The sequence below is a fragment of the Pholcus phalangioides genome, unplaced genomic scaffold (genome assembly GCF_987345545.1).
Source record: "Pholcus phalangioides strain wild (caught in Gottingen) unplaced genomic scaffold, Ppha-v1.0 ptg000011l_1, whole genome shotgun sequence".
Taxonomy (NCBI): Eukaryota; Metazoa; Arthropoda; class Arachnida; order Araneae; family Pholcidae; genus Pholcus; species Pholcus phalangioides.
Window position 1 is genome coordinate 27777636 of NW_028301604.1, and position 20933 is coordinate 27798568.

Below are 20933 nucleotides of genomic sequence, written 5' to 3' on the forward strand. Positions count from 1 at the left end.
GCATATCTGGTTCAGCAGTAGTAGTACTGCAGAAATTTTAATTCAGTGTAGAGATGGCGACTAACAACAAGAAACGCGTATTGAACTTGAACACAAAAATGGAGTTCGTAGAGGCGTAAAAGCAAAATGTAAATGTTATAGATATGTAGAATCTTTCTTTCACAAACGTTGATTGGTTATTGATCTCATTGTCACTGTTATTTTAAAAAGGTATGCAATTTCTGCATTTTTATTTTAAATACAATGAAACGTCACTACAGCGATATCATTTACTACGATAAATTAAATCCTCTATAACGATATTTTTAGGAGATTTCTGAAACCGCTATAAAAAACGATATTTTTTTATATTTTGCTCAAAATCGTTTTGGATTTAATTTCAACTTCGTCACTTGTTTTCCTTCTTTTAAAGGCATCAGATAACATCAATATTTTGCACTAAAAAATCACCGAAAGCTAAAGTAAGTTATTAGTATTGCTACTTTCTATGTAAGACACGAAAGTGCAAAGCAATAAACTTCTTTACTGGGCAATGCATCTTATAGTGAATTTTTATAATAAATTAATCACACACACACACACACACAATTACAATTTTTTGCTTTGATTAAATACATAAAAGTGCATTTTCTGATGCTATTAATAACGTCGATGTAGAAAAGATGACAACAACAACAGCATAAATTGCATCACACGTAAGGACAATTTTGCCTCCCGATATAACGATAATCCCTCTATAACGATATTTTTTCTTGATCCACAGAATATCGTTATATCAACGTTTCACTGTATTAAAAAAATGTCATTTTTTGACAAAAGTAAGTGTGCATTCTATTGCTATTTAGGAGAACGTTTTATATTGAAGTTTAACTATTAAAGCATTTTTTTAAAATATTAAATTTCAAATATATAGTTATTTGAAACAGCAAACATGAAAAATTCAAAATAATAATATGCATGTCTCTGTTTAACACTCGTTGGTTTATAGAAGTTAGGGTGATGTTCTTAAAACGAGTTTTGTAAACGATGGAAATAAATCACTTCATATATTTTTATGTGCACCTCTATGAAACGGAAACCTGTCTGGAACGGAAAATAATTGCAGTCTCTTGACCTTCCGTTTTAAACAGGTTTCACCACATAATACTTGCATTGTTTTATTACATACGACAAATCTCACCTCGAATCTCCTCATGTCACGTGGATTTCCAGCGTTTTTCAAGCAGTTTTGGTTACATTTCAAGAAAAATTTCAAGAAGAACCTGTAACATAAGATGCAAAATAATATCGAGCATATATATGTTTAAAATGTGAATGCAGTAAATCACTGAAAATATAACTGCAGAAGGTTTTTCGTAAAATGTTTGAAATGAAATTAATTATATTTAGAAATAATCCATTTTTATACAGAAGACTCTCTCACTAATATAGGCCTAAAGTTTTCAAAGTCAGCGGCTAAAAAATTTTACGGTATACGTTTCAGAAAAACAACGTGACGCATAGAGCGTAGACATTGTACTACAACATCCACCGAAATGATTCCGGCCGATCAAACATTGCCATCTTCTCTATCCTGGTTGATAAATATACTTTTCTTGTTCATTTCAAAGGTTATCTGTCACATCTGTTTAAACTTTTCTGCAAAATCATCAGTAGTGAACATGAATTTTTACTGATATAAATATTTTTATCCCACGCACACATGAAAAATTCAAACAAATTTATTTTCCTCCATTTCTAGTTCAGCAAATTTTAGTTTATCGTTCCATGTGTACATTTTTACTGAAATCTCAATCGTTATTCAACTGCACCCTCGGAAACTTTATTGTTAGAAAAACTGGATACGGATATCGATAGCAGTTTTGAAAGCCTATCAATTTTAGACCGCTGATGATCTCTGCCGCAGCTTCGGACGAAACGTCTGGAAACTCGAATTTCTGTCGTCCCTTAGCCAGGAACTTTCCTTTCGTCATGATACCGCTTAGTCTTTTTATTCTATAAAAGTCCAAGACATTTACGAAATATTATATAATAAGTATAGCAGGGTTTTATTTTGTTTGATAAGGGAAAAAATAAATAAGTTTAGTAAGCAAATTCGCATATATCTGGTAAAAGACTCGCTTGCGTCTCCTTGAAAAGAGAGAGATGGATAGACAGTTCCCTGCATTCTCTCTCGTGTGTGATCGGTAGAGAGAGTGAAAAAGCACCCAGTTCACGACCTCCCACTACGGCAAACATTGCCGAGCAAATGGGTGAACCATTACTCTTTCAAAATTCGACGTTGGCATCCAAACGCGGGTATAGGCTGAACTTAAGGACGTAAAATGAATATGCACCAGCTCGCCGCGCACTGGCCTATCTATTATTTAAAGCTAACTTCCGTTTGGCCTCTACCTGAAGTTATTATGCGATGCAGAATTTATGAACATGCATTCGTTCCCGGCAGGAGGGAGTTCAGCCTCGTTTTTCCTCGCTTTTCCCGCTTCCTTCTCTTCAAATTTTCCCTTCTACTATTTGCGCAGCGCGGAAGTGCTCAACACTTGTCTAGAGTTAATGGCACTGGCTGCTGCTTCCTACGAACCCACACAGAGGTTGATAACCTATTTTTGCAGCATACGAGCTCTAGTAAGGTCTTTCCGCCATCCGATTGGATTTAGCGTTTTATGACGCAGCATCTGTTTCTTAGTCAAGTCCCGTTGCTCGTTAGCTAATCACGACGACAACTAATGCGATAGTAACTATTTTTGTTCCACGCAATTATTCGTACTGCCATTTTCATAATTTTTTTTTTGTCTAGCATTTTGTCACTTAATTTTGTATTATTTGTGAAAAGTTATGTAATGACACGTATTTTTTTCGATACCATTTTAACATACATATATTTGCCAGTATTTCATCAACTGTTTTACTAAATGATTTTTTTAATTTTTTATCGAATCAAGTATTCACTGTATAAGATCATTTCACTTAATTCATTCTTGGACTCAAATTTTTGTCGTCATAATTGGAAGGAAGGGGGAGAGAGATATATATACACATACAATGAACAAATGTAGATGAATTTTATTTAGACCAATTCAATGATAACTCATGCACTGTACAGTCATACTTCACCTAACGAAAATAATTCGTTCCGGAATCACATTCGTTTGGTCTAAACACGATTTCATGTTTCGTCGTTTCATCATTTACTTCGTTCTAGGTACGGCCCAAAATTTGAAGACAAGTTTTACATATATTTAAGAAGCATCACAAAAGAGATTTAAAAAAAAAACTGGGTGAAGACTGAGCAAAGCAAATTGACAATTAGATGAAGGAGAATTTAAAGGAAATGAGACACTGAAGACCTTTTTATTCCCACACTATATTCATTACCCACTGGGTTCGCAGGAGTCTCCATATAGGATATGATCAGCTCATTTCTGTTTTTTACTTTTGCATATGGGAAAGATAATATCCTAAAATGTCCAGATCGTTTAGTTTGATACCAAGTTTTTCACAGGAAGAACGGGTGTACCGACAGAATCCAAATACAGGCCTTTTTTAATACTTCCTTTTTTGCTTTGCTGAATCATTCATTTTTCACAAAATTCATCAAAATTTTTTTGGAAGAGCATTAGAGGTGTATCTGGAAAATGATTTTTAGGCAGAGACACACCTTCTAGATTAATAGGGCTCTAAAGTAATTCTGACAGTGATTGTGCAAAAATTCAGTTCACTCACAAGGCTGTTGTGTTATGTGAGCGCGTGCATCCACGTTAACGGAAACATTCCTTAGCCAAGGTAGAAATATCGCAAAAAAAATCCTCAGCAGATAAATTTTTAAGCCGAGGTATCACTGCATCAAAAAGACTCGGGACCTACAGTTTCTAGGTTTTAGAGTGAAGTGTTAAGGCCGAAAATGGAAAATGTTCAAGTATTCGCCACAAATCATAATAAAAATAGTTTAATTGGATATGTTTGGGTAGATATCGTTAAAAAAACTAAACTATATACCTCATTCACTATGGTCACTCATACTAAAGACAGAAAATTAAAGAAAAGCCCAAATTTTATAATCCGAAGCAAAAAATTCATAACGCCGAAGTATTTGTTTAACTATTGCGTGAGTATCTGCGGATGGGTCACGTTAAACAAATCAAATGATAATTTTTGCACGACGGTAACCCACAAATAAAATAATAAAGAGAACCCACTCTTTTTTTGATGCAAAAACTTATAAGGTGCCAGCATGCATTTTGCCCGAGTGGCATGGTGGTGAGATGCTCGTCTACCATCGTGAAGGTTGTTGTCAGGGTCCCGGGTTCGAACCCAAGGGAGGATATAAATAAGATATTTTCCCAAACGAACTCGAGGCGACCACCGATAGACAGCACCTTCACTTCCAACCCATCTCACTAATGGCAGTAAATTGCGATATAGCGATATGGCCAGAGTTGGTGTTTGGTGAAGTAGTAGTATGTATTTTGCATCGAGTGAAAACATTAAATCCTCAAAACATTCGAGTGAATAAAAAATACGAAATATAGTAGGTATATTTACATGTGAAACACTGCGAGTGTATATCCGAGAACAGAGAACTACGCGTATTTATTTTTCCCCCGCTATTTTCTTAATGCACAGTGATTTTTTTTTTTTTTTTGTAATATCTCATAAATAGTTTTAGTTTTATATTCGAAGACATCTTTTAGTCAAGTAAATACGGTATATCTCGAAATTCGTGTTAAGTTCGATAGAAACGTTTGACTCGATAAAGGATGCTCAAATAACTTTTTGATATATTTTTGTTTTATCAATTTATTATGTAAAATTTCTCGATGCGTTTTGTGCGTCTACGTAAAAATGAGATAACCTGCCGCAGCATATCCTTCCATATACAATATCGTAGTCACTGACTTTGCCATCCGTTTGCCAACTGAACAATTTTTTGAGTATAGCTAAATACATGTACTCGTTCTATAACTAATGTGGTTCGTAGCCAAGACCCTATTAATTCATAGACCTACTTGAGAAAGGCAGTAAATGCATGACCTATCAATGACCGTATCAATGCTGATATAGTCGAAATTGCCCGAAAACTTTTGAATTTGACGCCACAAAAGCAATGTCATTCAATAGCCTACGACTGAAATCTACAATGTTGTAGAACAAATCAAATATAAAATTAAATACCAGGCCACCATAATTTTAGGAGTAAACGCTGTAAGGGTTGTTCACAGTGTAGCGTGGAAAAAAACATTAGAATGCTGTATATCTGTGAGTTGAACGTAAGCGTTTCAGTTACACCGGGTTATCTGTCATCTATCCAGGATAAAAAAATTCCGTGTGATTTTTAGTTTTCTTGTGCTGTAGTTTATAAAAGAATATCCGTTGCTAAAACTGTTAAAAAATGATCAGAACCATTTCTGAAATAATTGAAATGCGGTTTTAATTATGCGATCTTCGAGAACCACGAGATAATAATATATATAAATTATTTCATAACCCTAACCATTAATTAAATAATTTAGTGAAATAAAATATTATTGTTCTATACACATTCTGTAACGGCATTTCGTCCCTTTAGGTAACAAAGTGAATACATTTTATGCATATTTTGTGTTACTCTGTTCACATTTTTTTTATTTTACTGTTTTAATTTTTCTACAGTTGTCAGGTTTTTTCCAATTAATAAACAAAACAGTCATTTCAACGTACGTGTTACATTAGTGCAAGCGCTGCAAGTTTCTGAAACCATGCTTTTAAAACGTAATAGGCGCGGTGGATATTCGGTAGCCTACACGAGAAAAAAAAATACGGTACATCAAAAATAATTAGCACTATCCCTCCCCCTTCAACTATTGTATTCATTCTGTTGGCGTTTTTTTTTAGTCATTTATACCCAAAAATCTATAAAACTAGATAGTTCATGAACAATATTTTTTGCCAGTTTATCCGTAACGAACACACCACAGAAAAAAATTAAAAGTTGCTTTTACAAATTCAAGTATGCTAATACCTATCGATCGTGATCCTGAAAATCGTTACATCAATTACGATACGGAATCCGTCTTGCCCTAACACTTAGCAACACCAGCAAACCGTTGGAAACGAAAGTACAGCATAACAGTGAGCCTATCATACCACCTTTTCGAATTGTGTATGACCTTTGTATCGACTATCGGAAAGCGTTGACGACAATTAAATCTCCGAACGAGCCAGCATGTTTTTGAGTTGAAAACTCTTAAGATACCTGACGTAAAATAAAGAGAAACAAACGGTCGAAAAAGAAATTACCATCAAATAGAGAAGATTCGATACTACGTTGAAGGAAAATTTTTGAAAAGAGCAAGTCACGGGGGGGGGGGGCGGCTTAGTTTTGTCTCGGAATTTCTCAATGTAGAGCTTTACGACCAATCACAAAATGCAACAGCACATAGGGGACCTCATGCAAATTTATCAATTCTTACGAAGCTTTGCCCCGAATGGCTGAAACTTTTGTCTCATCCATCAGAAATAGCTATTTTGTATAATGTATTCCTCCTTGTTTGCAACTTCTTATTCCCCCTGATTCCAGAATTTATCGTCAAATAAGCCTACGTTCGTTGGTCTCTATCGTGTATGCATCATTCGCACCTGAAGGAATTCCAACAGAATCTTTTGCTTTTAAAGGCCGCGCACAAATAAATAAATAAATAAAAGAAGAAGTAAAAAGAGAAGAAAAAAACATTGGTTGCAAGGGGAAAGAGAGCGAAAAGAAAAGAAAGACTTTCCCTAGAAAACCGATTTTTCAAGGCAGAAGAATAGACACAAAATTCGAAATGAACTAAAGGTGGGGATAGCGCGTGTAATAATGAAAAAAAGAAGAAGAAAATAAATATAAAATAAAAGGGGGGGGGGAGGAAAAAAGGAATAGGTGTTCCGTTAAGCGGTCGTAGGAAGGCGCGGATATGGGATGCTGGAGTTTGGCTATGGCTTAGCCTTCACTGATTCAACAGTGCGACATTATAATCTCGGGCCAGAATCCGGACTGATAAATGGTGAAATCTAGGCAGAGTGAGTAATTGAAAACCCCCTGCTGGTAGGTGAAATCCCTCTGCTTCCAGCGTGATAGGGCCTCGATCTAGAAGGATAAACGTAAAATAGAGAACTGGGTGCTTAGCTCAGTTTTGGAGACTGTCCTCCCAGCTGGGGTAAGGGGTTGTTTCACCTGAATGCTGGAAAATCAGCCAATAGCGTCGCCTCAGAAAAAGCCAAGTCTTTTCTTGCTTACATTTGAAGAGAGATTTTTGTGTTTGATAATGCAAAGAAAAAGTAACTTCTTTCATCATATGCTGAATGAGAGTGCCAAACAGAGTCGAGCCCGACACGATACGTACATACGTACAAAATTCAAGTCCACTCATTGCAGTTTTTTTGCAGTCGCTAGTATAAATGAAAGAGATGGAATTTTATGGTTATTCCCTTCAATGTAGATATGGATAGAGTGCAGATTGGCAACATTAACTATTAGAGGACGATACAGTTTGCATCGGCTAATATACAGTTGAATCCCGTTATAACGAACTCCAAGAGATCGAAAAAATCACTTCGTTATAACGAAATTTCGTTATAAAGGAATTTTCGATTTTTAACATGCGCAAAAAAAAAAGAATGAAGTTGAATATTAAAAATAACACAAAGCAACTCAAATCAATTAAGCATTGGAATGTTTTGCATAAGTTTTACTTAATTAACATTTTAGAGGCAAATAATTCGGGGGTTTTTTGCACAAGTATCGAGGAAGCCGAGGAAACAACAAATTCCTCTAAAGCAGTGTTTCTCAACCACCGGGCCGCGGCCCGGTACTGGGCCGTGACATCATTCATACCGAGCCGCGACTGATCTGCCGTTTCCTTTTTCCCCATTAATGTTCCGTTAATCATGTGTTTGACCGGGCCTTCCACTTATAAAAATGAATGAAACCGGGCCGCGGACTTCCAAAGGTTGAGAACCACTGCTCTAAAGTATACCCATTGTCAAACAAATGGTCCGGAAGGTTCTTTTGATCTGATATAAATATCGTTTTAGAATTCCGAATTAGCTACGGCTTCAGATGCTGTAGGTACCAAAGCATACTGTAGTGAAAGCTCTTCTTCGTCACTGCTGTCCGCAAGCGATTGTTCATTGTTTTCTTGTATCATACGAACGATATCGTTATCTGTTAACGGTTCCGAAATGAAGACGTCATCGTCACAGAAAAGAAATCGTCCAGCGTCCATTCGGAACAGACGTTTCTTTTGCGATGTGTTCCCACAAAGGCTGCAAATCGTGGATGTGCTTTCATCAGGTTTATTCAGTGTTTCACGGAATTCTGCTGCGATTAAATTTGCTTTCTTCTACCCATTACAAATGACTGTTTGAGCGATATCCTTTCAGGATCCAGCTATCATATCCCTGAGGGGCGTGGTGGTAAGATGCTCATCTACCACCGTGGCTGTCACGGTCCTGAGTTCGAATCCAAGGGAGGGTATAGATCAGATTTTTTCCCTAACGAACTTCAGGCGACCAACGATAGACAGCGCCTTCCTTTCCAACCGCTCTCATCAATGGCAGTAAATTGCAATATAGCGATATGGAGAGAGTTAGTGTTTGGTGAAGTAGATTTATAGCTTGCTTGACACGTCAGGCCTCACTATGATTTCTTTATTATCAAGCTGGTGAGTACGTCTCAGCAGTTGCGTACGGTACTTTCTTTTCACCACCTTAATTATGCATCGATCAAATGGTTGCAAAACAGACACGCAATTAGGAGGCATGTATTCGATGCGAATGCATTCTAATTTTGAAGATTTAATGTGAGCCGTACAATTGACGAGAAGCAGGATCTCGCCTCATCTTTCCGTAAAACTTAACTAGCCCCTCATTAAAAATTCTTGTAGTCATCCAAGCCCTTCGACTTGATTTGTAATTAAAAGGTAATGATTTCACATTCTTCAGGCACCATGGATTCACAAAATTTTCAAACACCACAACTTTTCTTTTTTTCGGTTCCGTTCATGTTGCAGCAAAACAAAGCTGTTAAGGGTCGCTTGGATTTTTTGCCACCAATGCTCTTGTCTTTTTTTAAATTCCAAAGTTTTGTTAGGTAACAGTCGGAAAAAACATTCCGGCTTTGTTGCGCTGAATACATCGGAAGGATCAAATGACTTTTACTTTCGCTATTTCACCAGCCTTCCATTCATTCACATTTTCTACGTATATCAACTGAATTTGCTTCCCCGCAAATCTGTTTTTCTGCCACACCACACTGTTCTTTGCAACGATTCAGCCAGCCCACACATGCTTGAAAGTTTTCGCATCCAAAAGCGCGCGTGAATTCCAAAACCTACTCTCCTATGAGTGGACCGGTATCTGACACATTTCGAGAACGAATGTCCTGAAACCAGGTAAAGACAGCTGCATCTCCACATCTTGTAAATTCGTAAGTTAGATCTTTTTCCTAGGAGATCCTATAACTACTGTTTGAATTTGAAATTTCAATTTCTTCCGATTTTTTAAAAAACGTGGAAAAAGTTGATGGAGATTGACTCTTTTGTTTTTCGGACACATGTTTTCGAGTTTTTTATAAAGGATTTTTCATTTCGTTATTCCGGAATTGAACAATACATTGTTGCTATGTCAATAAATTTGAAGGATTGAAAAGGTTTTCGTTGCAACGAGATTTTCGCTGTAACGGTATTTGTTATAACGGAATCCGACCTGTATTTCATATGAAACAGAAATGATCGGCGCTGCCCAGATTTTCTCTGTTGACCTTCTCTGAGGATATGGGAGGATAGAGAATGAAAGAAGGGGCAAATTGTAAAAGATATACATTTGTAAAAATGCATCGTTTTGGTACCATGGAAACGAAAATAAACATTCCTAAAATTATTGTTATCGAAACTGAAGAACCATTGTTGCCGGACAGTTTTTGACGATTTTGGACATTTTCCTAGCTCTAACAAAGTTTAAAGTAGTCTATTATTCATGTCGTGTCCACTTTGGTGTATAGTAGACTCTTGATGCAATTGAAAGCCGACGTAGATGAACCCAAAATTGCAAAAGAACCACGGCTATATGCGTTTCGGAACTATATGAAGTTCCTTCCTCAGTATATATAGCAGAAACAAAGAAGAAAAACTCCTTATAGCGGGAGTTTCCCGCTGTTGTAGACGAAAGAGTCGAATTTAAAAATCAAAATCAAAAATTCAATTTTTTTTTTGAATTCGACTCTCGTCTACAACAGCGAGTAACTCCCGCTATAAGGGGCCGTTCAAGTATGACGTCATCATCGATGGGGGGTGGGAGGGGTTTCCGATTTGCTGACTTTTGATGACAAGGGGGGGGGGGTTTGTATGACGCTTACGTCATCAACTATCCTTTATGAAAATATGAAATACTATTCTAAATGGCATCTCACTCAGTCAGCCGAAAACGAGAAAAACCTTTCGATAGTTTGTGGGCACTTGAAGTAACATTCCCCCAACTATTGATAAGTGCCCTACAGAACCACTTTAGTGATCTCTAAATTTTTCGCGGATCCAAGTGATCTGGAAATGTGTCCAGGCCGCTTAAGTGCTCTGGAACTGTGCCACGCATCATTCAAGTGATCCGTAATTATATGCCGCGCATCACTTAAATAATCTGAGAGTGTGCCGCGGGTTACTTGAGTGATGTAGAACTGGAGGCCACTTAAGTGCTCTAAAAGTACGTCACATGTCACTCTGTCAGAGGGATCTCTAAATGTGTCACGGATCGCTTAAGTGTTCTGGAACTGTGTCCCGGGTCATTTAAGTGATCTGAAAATGTGCCACGGGCTGCTTAAATATTCTAGAGTTGTACCACGGGACACTTAAGCAATCTGTAAATGTGCCGCTTAGTTCATTTTTGCAAAATTAGGTTTGAGGAGGGCAGGCCGCATCAGATAACCCCCAGGGCCATGTTTGGACGGTGGGCCAAGGGCGTTTTTTGCGATTTATCATTATATGGCTTAGCCTGGTGGGTCGCAATGAATTTATTAAAGATAAATTTTGAGTTCATGGCCTTCAGATAACATTGAAATTAGCAGAAATTGATTATAATAACGTATAAAGAGGTATTTTCTTCCGAAATTTCAATTTAGAAAAAATATTTTTTTTGCATTAAAAAAATACATTTTTAATCGTGGGGAGGGGGACCCGAGCCCCCCCCCCCCCGTGTACGTCTCTGATCCCACCAATATGCGTTAGGATTCAGAGGGGCAGAGCTGATGGCAAAATTTTGCTGTCAAGGGGGGGGAAGGGGGTCAGAGTTTGCTGACAAGGGGGGGGGGTCAAAAATGGCTAAAAATTTGCTTACGTAATACTTGAACGGCACCTAAGGAGTTTTTCTTCTTTGTTTCTGCTATGTATACTGATGAAGGAACTTCATATAGTTCCGACACGCGTATAGCCTTGGTTCTTTTGGAATTTTGGGTTCATCTACGTCGGCTTTCAATTGTATTATCTAACCCAAAAGGTAATTCATTTCTAGTAGACTCTTGGTTATCCGACGCACCAATTACTACACTGGTGTGCAAAATTAAAGGATATAGTGAATTCATATTTCATAACGTTTTCCAAAAAAAACTTTACGAAAAACGTTGTAAGCGGGAAAGCGCTTTAAACGGGAAACCACCCTTATGAGTATTAGTAAATGTTGGGACCACGGCAATATGTCGTATTTAGCGGGAAAACATTCCAAAAGGGAACGTTTTAAGTTGGTTTTACTGTAATAGTGAAAGTACTACGTATTTCAAAAATTTGAGTGATTACGTTTTTTTTTCTTGAATTTTGAATTACATTTATTTTATTTTCCCTCATAATATTTTACTTAATCTAATGTAGTTAGTCATTTTGTTTATGTTTGTAGTGACTGTAATGTTTAATGACTGTACGCTTAATAAATGTCATCGATAATATGACCTCCCCCATCCCGGTTATCTGTGAATTTTGATCATCCATTCATTTTTTACCTTACTCCTGGCCACGTGATTGTCAGATATTATCTTACCGTGATTGTTAGAATCCGCATAAGCAAAGACTTTCGTCATTTGAGTGATTTTATTTTTACTTTGCCACAATGAAATTCAAGTTTTAATGATGTGCACGGAAATTGACGTTGCAAATATTTACTTTGTCCCATATACAGTCGAACCCCGCCTTCTCTCCGTTGTAGTGCCAACCAACCCCGCCAATCTATTCCAACCATGATCCAATGTAACGCCAAACTATAGCGCTAAATTTTTTTGGGACGGATTGAATCGTTACAACTGGGTTAGGCTGCATTTGCAATGTTAAAGTGCTAAGGAAATCGTTGTATCGAGAAGCACATAAAGGACTGCAGGATATTAGTTATGATGCACGATGGATGTGATGGTGTGAAGATTATTCAAAGGCCAGGTATCATCTTCATTTATTTAGGCCCACTTTCAATGCTTTGACCAGTACTTACAAGATGGAAATCGAAAAGTCTTTCGGTAAAAAAAATATAATAGACGTATGTAAAATATTCATGTTCTTTGTAGAAGTTGTAATTCAGGGAAAATGACAGTTTTCGTCAGGTGACTCCGACTTCGTAAACTTATCCCAACCCCAACGTATCACTGAAGAGGAGGGCCCGATTTCCACATGGGCAACATGGGCATTTTTCTAGTGCCCCTTATTTTAAGGGGGGCCCCCAAATCCATAACAGTCTATATTTACTCAAAATTTTTATAAATTTTATTTGGTAAAATTTTGGAAAATCAAAGAATTTTCCCTAAACCACATCATACTATTTCCAAAGTGCCCACTATTAGCAAACCCTATTAAATATAAATTTTAATATTATATATACCTAGTCAGTGATAGACTTTACACAGCATGTACAATGCACCTATTGCAATATTAATTCCGCGACGAAAATATGTTTCAATGTGCCACGGCCTTTTTTTTTCGATCCCTCAATTCCACACTTTTTGACAGCAAAACGATTTATGAAACGATTTAGGTGGGAAAAAAAAGTTGAATGTTTGATCAACATGAAATCTTCAAATTTTCATGAAGATTCTGCACATTTTCAATGCAAAATTTAATGCATCTGATCTTGCAAACACTTTTCAGAGAAACTACAACAATTTTCATCCTTGGTACAGGTTGGTGACGCAATGCCACAAATGTTAAATAACGCTAGAGGGGTTTAGAAGAGACGTTTCCAAATGTTGAGACAGCATTGAATCATCATTAATGAAACCAAAATCAAACTGTCCTAGAGAAAGATCATTCTTCTTATTAAAAAGGATAAAATCATCAGTTCGCTCAAGTCTTTTACAAGAAAAACTGTTATCTATTCAGTTTTATTGTGTATTGAAATTGAGATAACTCAAAAATTAGATTTTGTTGACATTATCAATAATTTTACTTATATGAGAATGCAAATAAAGCATTTATTGTAAGATATTTCATGGAAAATTTTGCATTATATTTCTCATTTCAAATAGTACATATTCTTTTTTGATGTGTTTACAAACAACGTGTACTGTATTTGGTGACGTAACAACCTCTTTTATCACAGTCGAAGGGGCTCGCAATACTTCTTTTGCCCAAAGCCCCATTAAGTCAAAATTGGACCATGCTGAAGAGTGATCGGTGCCGTAAAGGTTGGGTTGTTCGTCAGGTGAAATGAATGAAGTTTATCAAAGTAACTACGCTGCTTGACAAAGGAACAAATTCTAAGGAACAGTGTTATTTTTCGTTATACCTAACGATAAACATCCTTCAAAGAAATAAAACTTCACACATTTCTAATAAACATCCTGAAGTATCTTTATAATGCAAAATGCATCTCCACATCACAACAGAAGATAAACAAAAGAAAAAAGATAAAATTTGGTCCTTGCAGCAATTTTAAACAGCGGAAAATATGGATATGACCGAGGAGAATCTCGGTGCAATACCGTAGTGATTTTACGATATCTTCATCGAAGATATGAAGCCGAGTTCTCACACAGCACAGGATGCCCGCCCAAATCATCATTACTCAGCCATACCGATTCTGCTGATGGTAACGGTCCCTGATCTCTTCTTGAGCAGCTGGAGTCCAGAATCACTGTTAATGCGGAAGCGCGATTCGTCAGAGAACAGGACTCTGAACTACTGTTGCTGATCCCAACAAATATGTTCATTATGCCAACGTAATATTTCTTGACGATGGTGTGCTCGTAGTCGTGCATAAAGCCAACATTATGGAAAAATGATTCTCGCATATACGCAAGTGCCAGTAGCATTAGCATGGTCTGCGACTATCTGTCCAAAGGTGGAATTTCTGTTTCTTTTCGCCGCTAAACTGACATATCTATTCTATTGAGGTGTGGTGATCCTTTCACGGCCTCTAGCACTCGGCAGACGCGTTGCACAAAGACGTATCTCACTTCGAACCATACAGGAACTCAAAATCTCCTTGAAGGAAGAATGGGACAAAATATCTCAAGCTCTCCTCAACAATGTAGTTGAAAGTGAGCACAACAGATGCCAAATGTGCATCAGTGTCTGAGAAGGTCATACTTAATACTGATGAACACATACCTGCTCTTATTTTCAGCAGAACGAGCACTTTTCGTAATTGCTCACAATTGCTGTAAGGAACATAAGCTTTTTGGTGTATATGATCTGCACGGTGCATTTCCGCACATGGGGAATTTGGGGACAGATCCGCACGGCACATTTCTGCACATGGGGTTCCTTTTCTTCTCCACCATAAATGACCTGAAGTTATGAAGGGGCTGTATCGACATAAAATTGTGCCACTGAAATCGTCTTTAATGCATATTTGTGATTGGAATTATTGTGTTTGTCAGTTTTTCCATTCTATGAAATATGAAGGCAATATTTATTAGGCAAAATCAAACTAATCTGAATTTCCTGAGAAGGAAGTCGCACGCTTTGAAACTTTTAACAAAAATCAACATGCAATGTTATCTTAACTTTATTATTTGGCCAGATTTGCAATATTTCACCAGCACCCTTGGTGCATTCAGAAATTATGTTTAGTAACTCTGTAATAAGTTCGATAAGCTCTCGATTGCATTCAGTTGGTTTGGATTTGGTCTCGATTTTATTTACTCGTTGAATGACAACCCAAGTGTCCGAATGTGATGTCTCATGCTCTCACTCTCTTTCTCTCTACTAATTTTTCATCGTTTGAAACAAATATAACATTTTAACATTGTCATTCAGGAGTTGCATTTTTGTCTTCAAGGAAGAAAACATCTTATAATGGGTGAATAAAACATTATAGATGCTTAAATATTCACTTCATTTCTTGCCGAGGCTTGCACAGATCAGTGATAAAATGATTGAACTTCAACAATTTGATGTGGACACAATTCCCAGAGGGAATTCAAGCAAACCCTTTTTTTGCTCGTCTTTTTTTCCATGTGGCGATATCTGTTTCATTTTGCATAATAAAGCTACTTCAGGATGCCTATTAAAATGTATAAAGTTTCATTTCTTTCAAGGATGTCTGTGTACGCCTGTGTCAGAAAAGTTTTCTGACAAGGACGAACCGAGTATCGAACTCACGACACCTCTAAACGTCCTTTTGTACTTAATGCGAGTATCTTATCGACCTGGGCTACCGCACCCTGTTGTTAGGTATGGCGAAAAATTACACAGTTCCTTAGCATTTGTCAAGTAGTGTATAATGAACAAATTTCATGAAGTTTGTAATTGTGAATCAATAGTCTCTTGACACTGTTTTATCAAATACAAATACAACGCCAAGACAGGCAAAATGCCCAACGAGGTGGCTGCGAAAAAGATGCCCATAAAAATATGGATGTCATATATTTCAAAAATATAGCAACCCAATTAAAAATGCAATTAACAAAAATTATAATCAATATATGCACATCATAAAATATTATACAATGCCCATAAAAAATACTTATGGTTGTCTTATTCTAAGTATGGATAGCTTCTCAATTTACCCCAACATGTTTATCGTATTTCTTTTTAAACGTGTCAATTGTGTTAGAATTAACTACCTCCGGGGGTAAGCTATTCCATTTATTAACAACCCTATTAGAGAAAAATTCCCTGCGACACCATAGCCTTGCATTGTCCCTCACCAATCGATACTGGTGTCCCCTTGTAAAAGCAGTCGATTGCCGGTGTACTAAAAGTTCATGGTCCATCCTATCCATCTCATTGAAAATTTTGAACACTTCGATCATATCTCTTTGACACCTGCGTTCATCCAATGTAAACATATTCAAAAAATGAAGTCTCTCTTCATAACTCAAGCCCCGTGTGCCAACAAGGACACACGTAGCTCTTCCCTGCACCCCTTCAACCAAGTCTATGTCCCTCTGTATGTAGGGTCTCCAAAACCTTATGGCATACTCCAGTCCAGGACGAACTAAGCCTCGAAAAAGCGGAAGAATGACTTTAGGAGAACGCGAAGAGACCTTTTTAAAAATGAGACCAAGCATTCTATTCGCTTTTTTGACCACCGCTGAACAATGTTCAGAAAACCTAAGCCGCTCGTCAATGAGAATTCCCAAATCGGTGACCCTAGTTGCATGCGGGATAGGGACACCATTCAACTCGTAAGAGAACCGTGGGTTGTTCGAACCAAAATGAGCGACCACGCACTTACAAACGCTAAACGTCATGCTCCATTCATTTGTCCATGCTGCAATCCTGTTTAAGTTGGTCTGGAGCAACTCCCTGTCGTTTTGATTCCCGATTACCCCCATTAGCTTCACATCATCTGCGAATTTGCTAGTAATCCCATCGATACCCTGATCGAGTTTATCAGTAAAAAGTGAAAAAAGTATGGGGCCAAGGACACTTCCTTGAGGAACTCCCCTTGTGACGTCGTTGCGACCTATCTCTTAACCACGATTCTATCCAATTCAGCAAGTTGCCCCCAATTCCAATCTCTTGTAAACGCTTCAAGAGTTTACCATGTTGGGCACGATCGAATGCCTTCTGGAAATCAAGCTAAACAACGTCTATATTTTTGCCCTTACCCAAAGCCTTAGTCACGTGATCATTGAAGCAAAGGAGGTTAGTTAAACATGACTTCCCCTTCCTGAGCCCATGCTGATTATCCGACAATACATTATTCTCGTCTATCCACTTCACAAACTGCCTTTTGATGATAATTTCCAAAATTTTCGAGAGGGAACTCGTCAAACTCACTGGACGATAATTGGACACAGCTTCTCTACTACCGTTCTTAAATATCGGAACAACATTAGCAAGTTTCCAATCCCTTGGGACGATACCCTCAGCAACACTACTCCTGTATATCTGTGCGACTGGCCCCAACAATTCATTAGCACATTCCCTGAGGACCCTGGGATTATCGTTCTTATTGCTCGATATTTAAGGATCAGTGTTGCTTTTACCACAAGTCGATTGTTGTCAAGGATGATGGGTATCGATAAAAATAGCAATACCAATATAGAACCCTATTTATACGACTGACGTTGGAGAGGCTACGAAAAAAAAACGTACAACTAAATCTTTTTGAAAATGACCCCCCCCCCCTTGTGAACCTCATAAAAAATATCATAATGCTTTGATATTTTAAATCGCATTTCAATTTTTTTCAAATTTTACATGTAGGTCTATTTGAAAAACACAATATAAAGTAATTTTTAAAAATCATTTTAACTCGCTTGAAAAGAGAGTTACATCTAGTTCAACGTAATTTTTGCTTCAATCTTGAGTATTTCTAATACATTCTTTTCAAGAAAAAAAAATGTAATTTAATTAATTATTTTAATGTAATGTAAATGTAAATGTAATTTAATTAATTATTTAACGTAATGTAAATATGTAATTTAATTAATTATTTAACGTAATGTAAATATGTAATTTAATTAATTATTTAACGTAATGTAAATATGTAATTTAATTAATTATTTCAATGTAATGTTAAATGTAATTTAGTTAATTATTTAATCTATATTTTTCATAGTGTTTTATCGTCGTTAGCTTTGCAGAATGATTTCCCTGTTTCAGAACATTATATTGAGTCCAGTGTTTAAACATATTTGCTTTCTTAAGCGGTGTAAATCTGCAAATTTTGAGCATCCTTTACCACCAAACACGGAATAATCCACTGCACAGCAACATAAAAATCCGCTTCCTGATTAATGTATGGTGATACGGGACCAATAGCAATTTGGGAGAGAGGATGCGAATGGATTAATAAGTTTCCTGAAAGTAAGAATTGACTTCGTACATGTTTGCTATTAGCGAAAGTGATACCCCTTAAAATGCTTCCAATAGACGTTCTTGCTCTCTAAATACAATTCTGGGAACATTGAAAAATTTTCCAAAAAAAGTTTGTGGCTGAATTTTTAACAATTGAAATCCGTTTCTTTGGGTATCGTAGCGTCTGCGACATTTCCAGATACAGATGTTGAACCAGGCACATATAAGTATTAATTTCCGTGAACGCTTATACGGTATAGTTTTCAGCTCGCTCGGTGCTTATTTTTGTATTTGTCAACAATCATCCTAAAAATTCATGTCTTTTGTTCTGTTGATCCTGTGAAACTTTAATGTTCATCAATTTATCCTGTGGTGATACATACTTGAAATTTAACTGGTGAGTTACCATAGTTTGTAATTTTACATTTGCTCTTGTTTTGTATAATATTGAGAAAAATCGACTGATACTGCTGCGCATTTCAAATATGTGTAGCTGTATGCTGCACAACGTGAAATTGTACCACTTAAATCGAAATTAACAGCCACGTATACAAATAAAGCATATTACTTTCGTAATTGAAATTGTATATTTTACTTCATTAAAAATTCGTCGTAATTTCGTCATTCACAAAAAGTAAAAAATCGAATATTTAGACGTTGATAAACAAACAAAACGAATATCAATGGAATAGCTGCATACGCAATATATAAAGTTCGTAAGAAATGCATGATCGCCAAGTACTTGAGAAATGCGTTGTCGTAGTTAAATTTAATTAAATGACTTTATATGCTACCCGCATGTTTTCCCTTTTTATTCGAATTGGTCAAAGAAAACGACATTTTAATTGAGTTGATTTGTTCTTCTGTTTTAAATGGAATCACTAGTTCAAAGATTGTATCCGGTACGCACGAAACGCTTGTTTACTTGTATTCTAATTGGATCGCGTATTAAACTTTGCACCAGGGAACTGACCGGAGATACTGATATGAAAATAAGAAAATCAAATCATCTTGCTCGAGAGAAAATGATTCGACGTACTCCTTACGCGAAAATGTTTTCTACTAAGGCATACTTAAGCACCGAACGCTCGCGAGCTAAAGAAGCTCGACAGACGGTAAATCTCCGACCGGCGCTCTCTTTTGAGCTCACTCATACGCCCACCCATTTCGTTTTCTTTGAATTATGCACTGCTGCTGCTGCGGCTTTGACTTATTTGCCACCGTTTCGATTCTGACTATCACTCTAAATACTCTCGGATTTACTTGCGTCAATATGAAATCAAGTCACGAGAGCTACGTAATTATGGAAGGATTATTCTTGACTCGGATGTTGAGACACGGCCGGGGTGGAAAAGAATGGTCTCACATCCTCATTTGATGCGCCCTATTCGATCCCTCCCGTTCCATATCTCCTGCAAATTCGCTTCTTTCTACCTTTTTTTGCCTTATATATATGCAAAGGATTATTTTCTACAGTCCATCGCCCCAGGAAAATAAATACCTCTACACTTTTAGGTTTGTGCACCTTTCTCTTATTTTTTAAAACCTTTTTCTCTCGTAGCCCTTTCTCTTCTCTCCTCTCACCTTTACTTCTCTACAAAATCCTTCTTTTCGCTCTCGTTCAAAAAATTTCGTGCTCGTGCGACTGACTACTTACTTCATACGCTATGGAAGCAACAGGTTTGACATCATTACCGTTACACATACATAAGTCGCCGTATCTGTTTTCTTTCTGCTTTAAACTTCGCAACTTTTTTCGTATACATAAAAAAGAAACATTTTTTTCTCCCCCTTATTTATAACTGGATTTTATACACTCGTATCAAAGGGAAAACGTAGAAAATAACCAATACTGTGACTAGGGAAGTGCAAAAATAAAAAAGCGTCAGGAAGGATGGCCCGAAGGTGTTCCCTTGCTCGTCTTTTTTTTATTTCGGTTTTTTTTTGTTACACCTTTTATTCGGGCTGACACATGCTTGTTGAATATATATCCATACTGACTGCTCTTCGTTTCGAATACGTCTAGCTCATGGTTGTGATATAGACGGTACATTCCCTCTCCCTGTGTGTGTTGTTTATATATATATAAACTAACTTCGTTTATACGAATGAAAAGAGGATGAAAGAAAAAAATCTCTCGGTAGGTAGTATGATGTAAGCGAGGAAAGATCCAGTTGATGCTCTCTCACTTTGAATGACAGCTCACGCGACTTCAACGAAAAATAAATACGGTAAAATAATAAGAAATAAATAAAAACTTTCAAGTGAAAAGCATCGTCGAAAATACTCTGTTTTTATTTTTTCAAAGTTCTCTCCAATTTAAGATTGAAATGAATGCATAAACGCTGATTTCTATCCCTTAAAATTGATGATTTGATTTTGGCTGCGTGCGTGTTTCATGCGGTGTACGTGCTATTTCATTTTCCTCTTTTCTTTTAGTCTTCTCTAATTTAGTAAATCAACGTCTGTTTTCTATCAGTGAATATTCACCGAACCTCGCTGAAAAACTATACAAAATGCTAGAAAGTACCAGTAGCATAATTCATATTATGTTAGTTTTTTTGTCTTTTTACTAACCAGCACCAGTAATGTTAAAAATTCAACAGATGATTTGCACCACTTACTACTTACACTTGAATTTAATTCATATTTGGTGCTAACTTCTATGTATAGTAATTTCTTCGATCGCCGGAGAGATTGATT

At 36.8% G+C, this 20933-nt stretch overlaps 1 protein-coding gene across 4 annotated transcripts in view; it reads right to left on the bottom strand.

The window, feature by feature from the left end:
* Positions 1–20933, bottom strand: part of kn (EBF transcription factor knot) — a 301491-nt gene that overhangs the window by 37845 nt on the left and 242713 nt on the right. For all 4 annotated transcript variants that reach the window (XM_089239429.1, XM_089239428.1, XM_089239430.1 and 1 more), the window contains exon 7: positions 1181–1262. In XM_089239429.1, coding sequence (XP_089095555.1) covers positions 1181–1262 — 82 coding nt within the window. The remainder of the gene's footprint in view (positions 1–1180; positions 1263–20933) is intronic.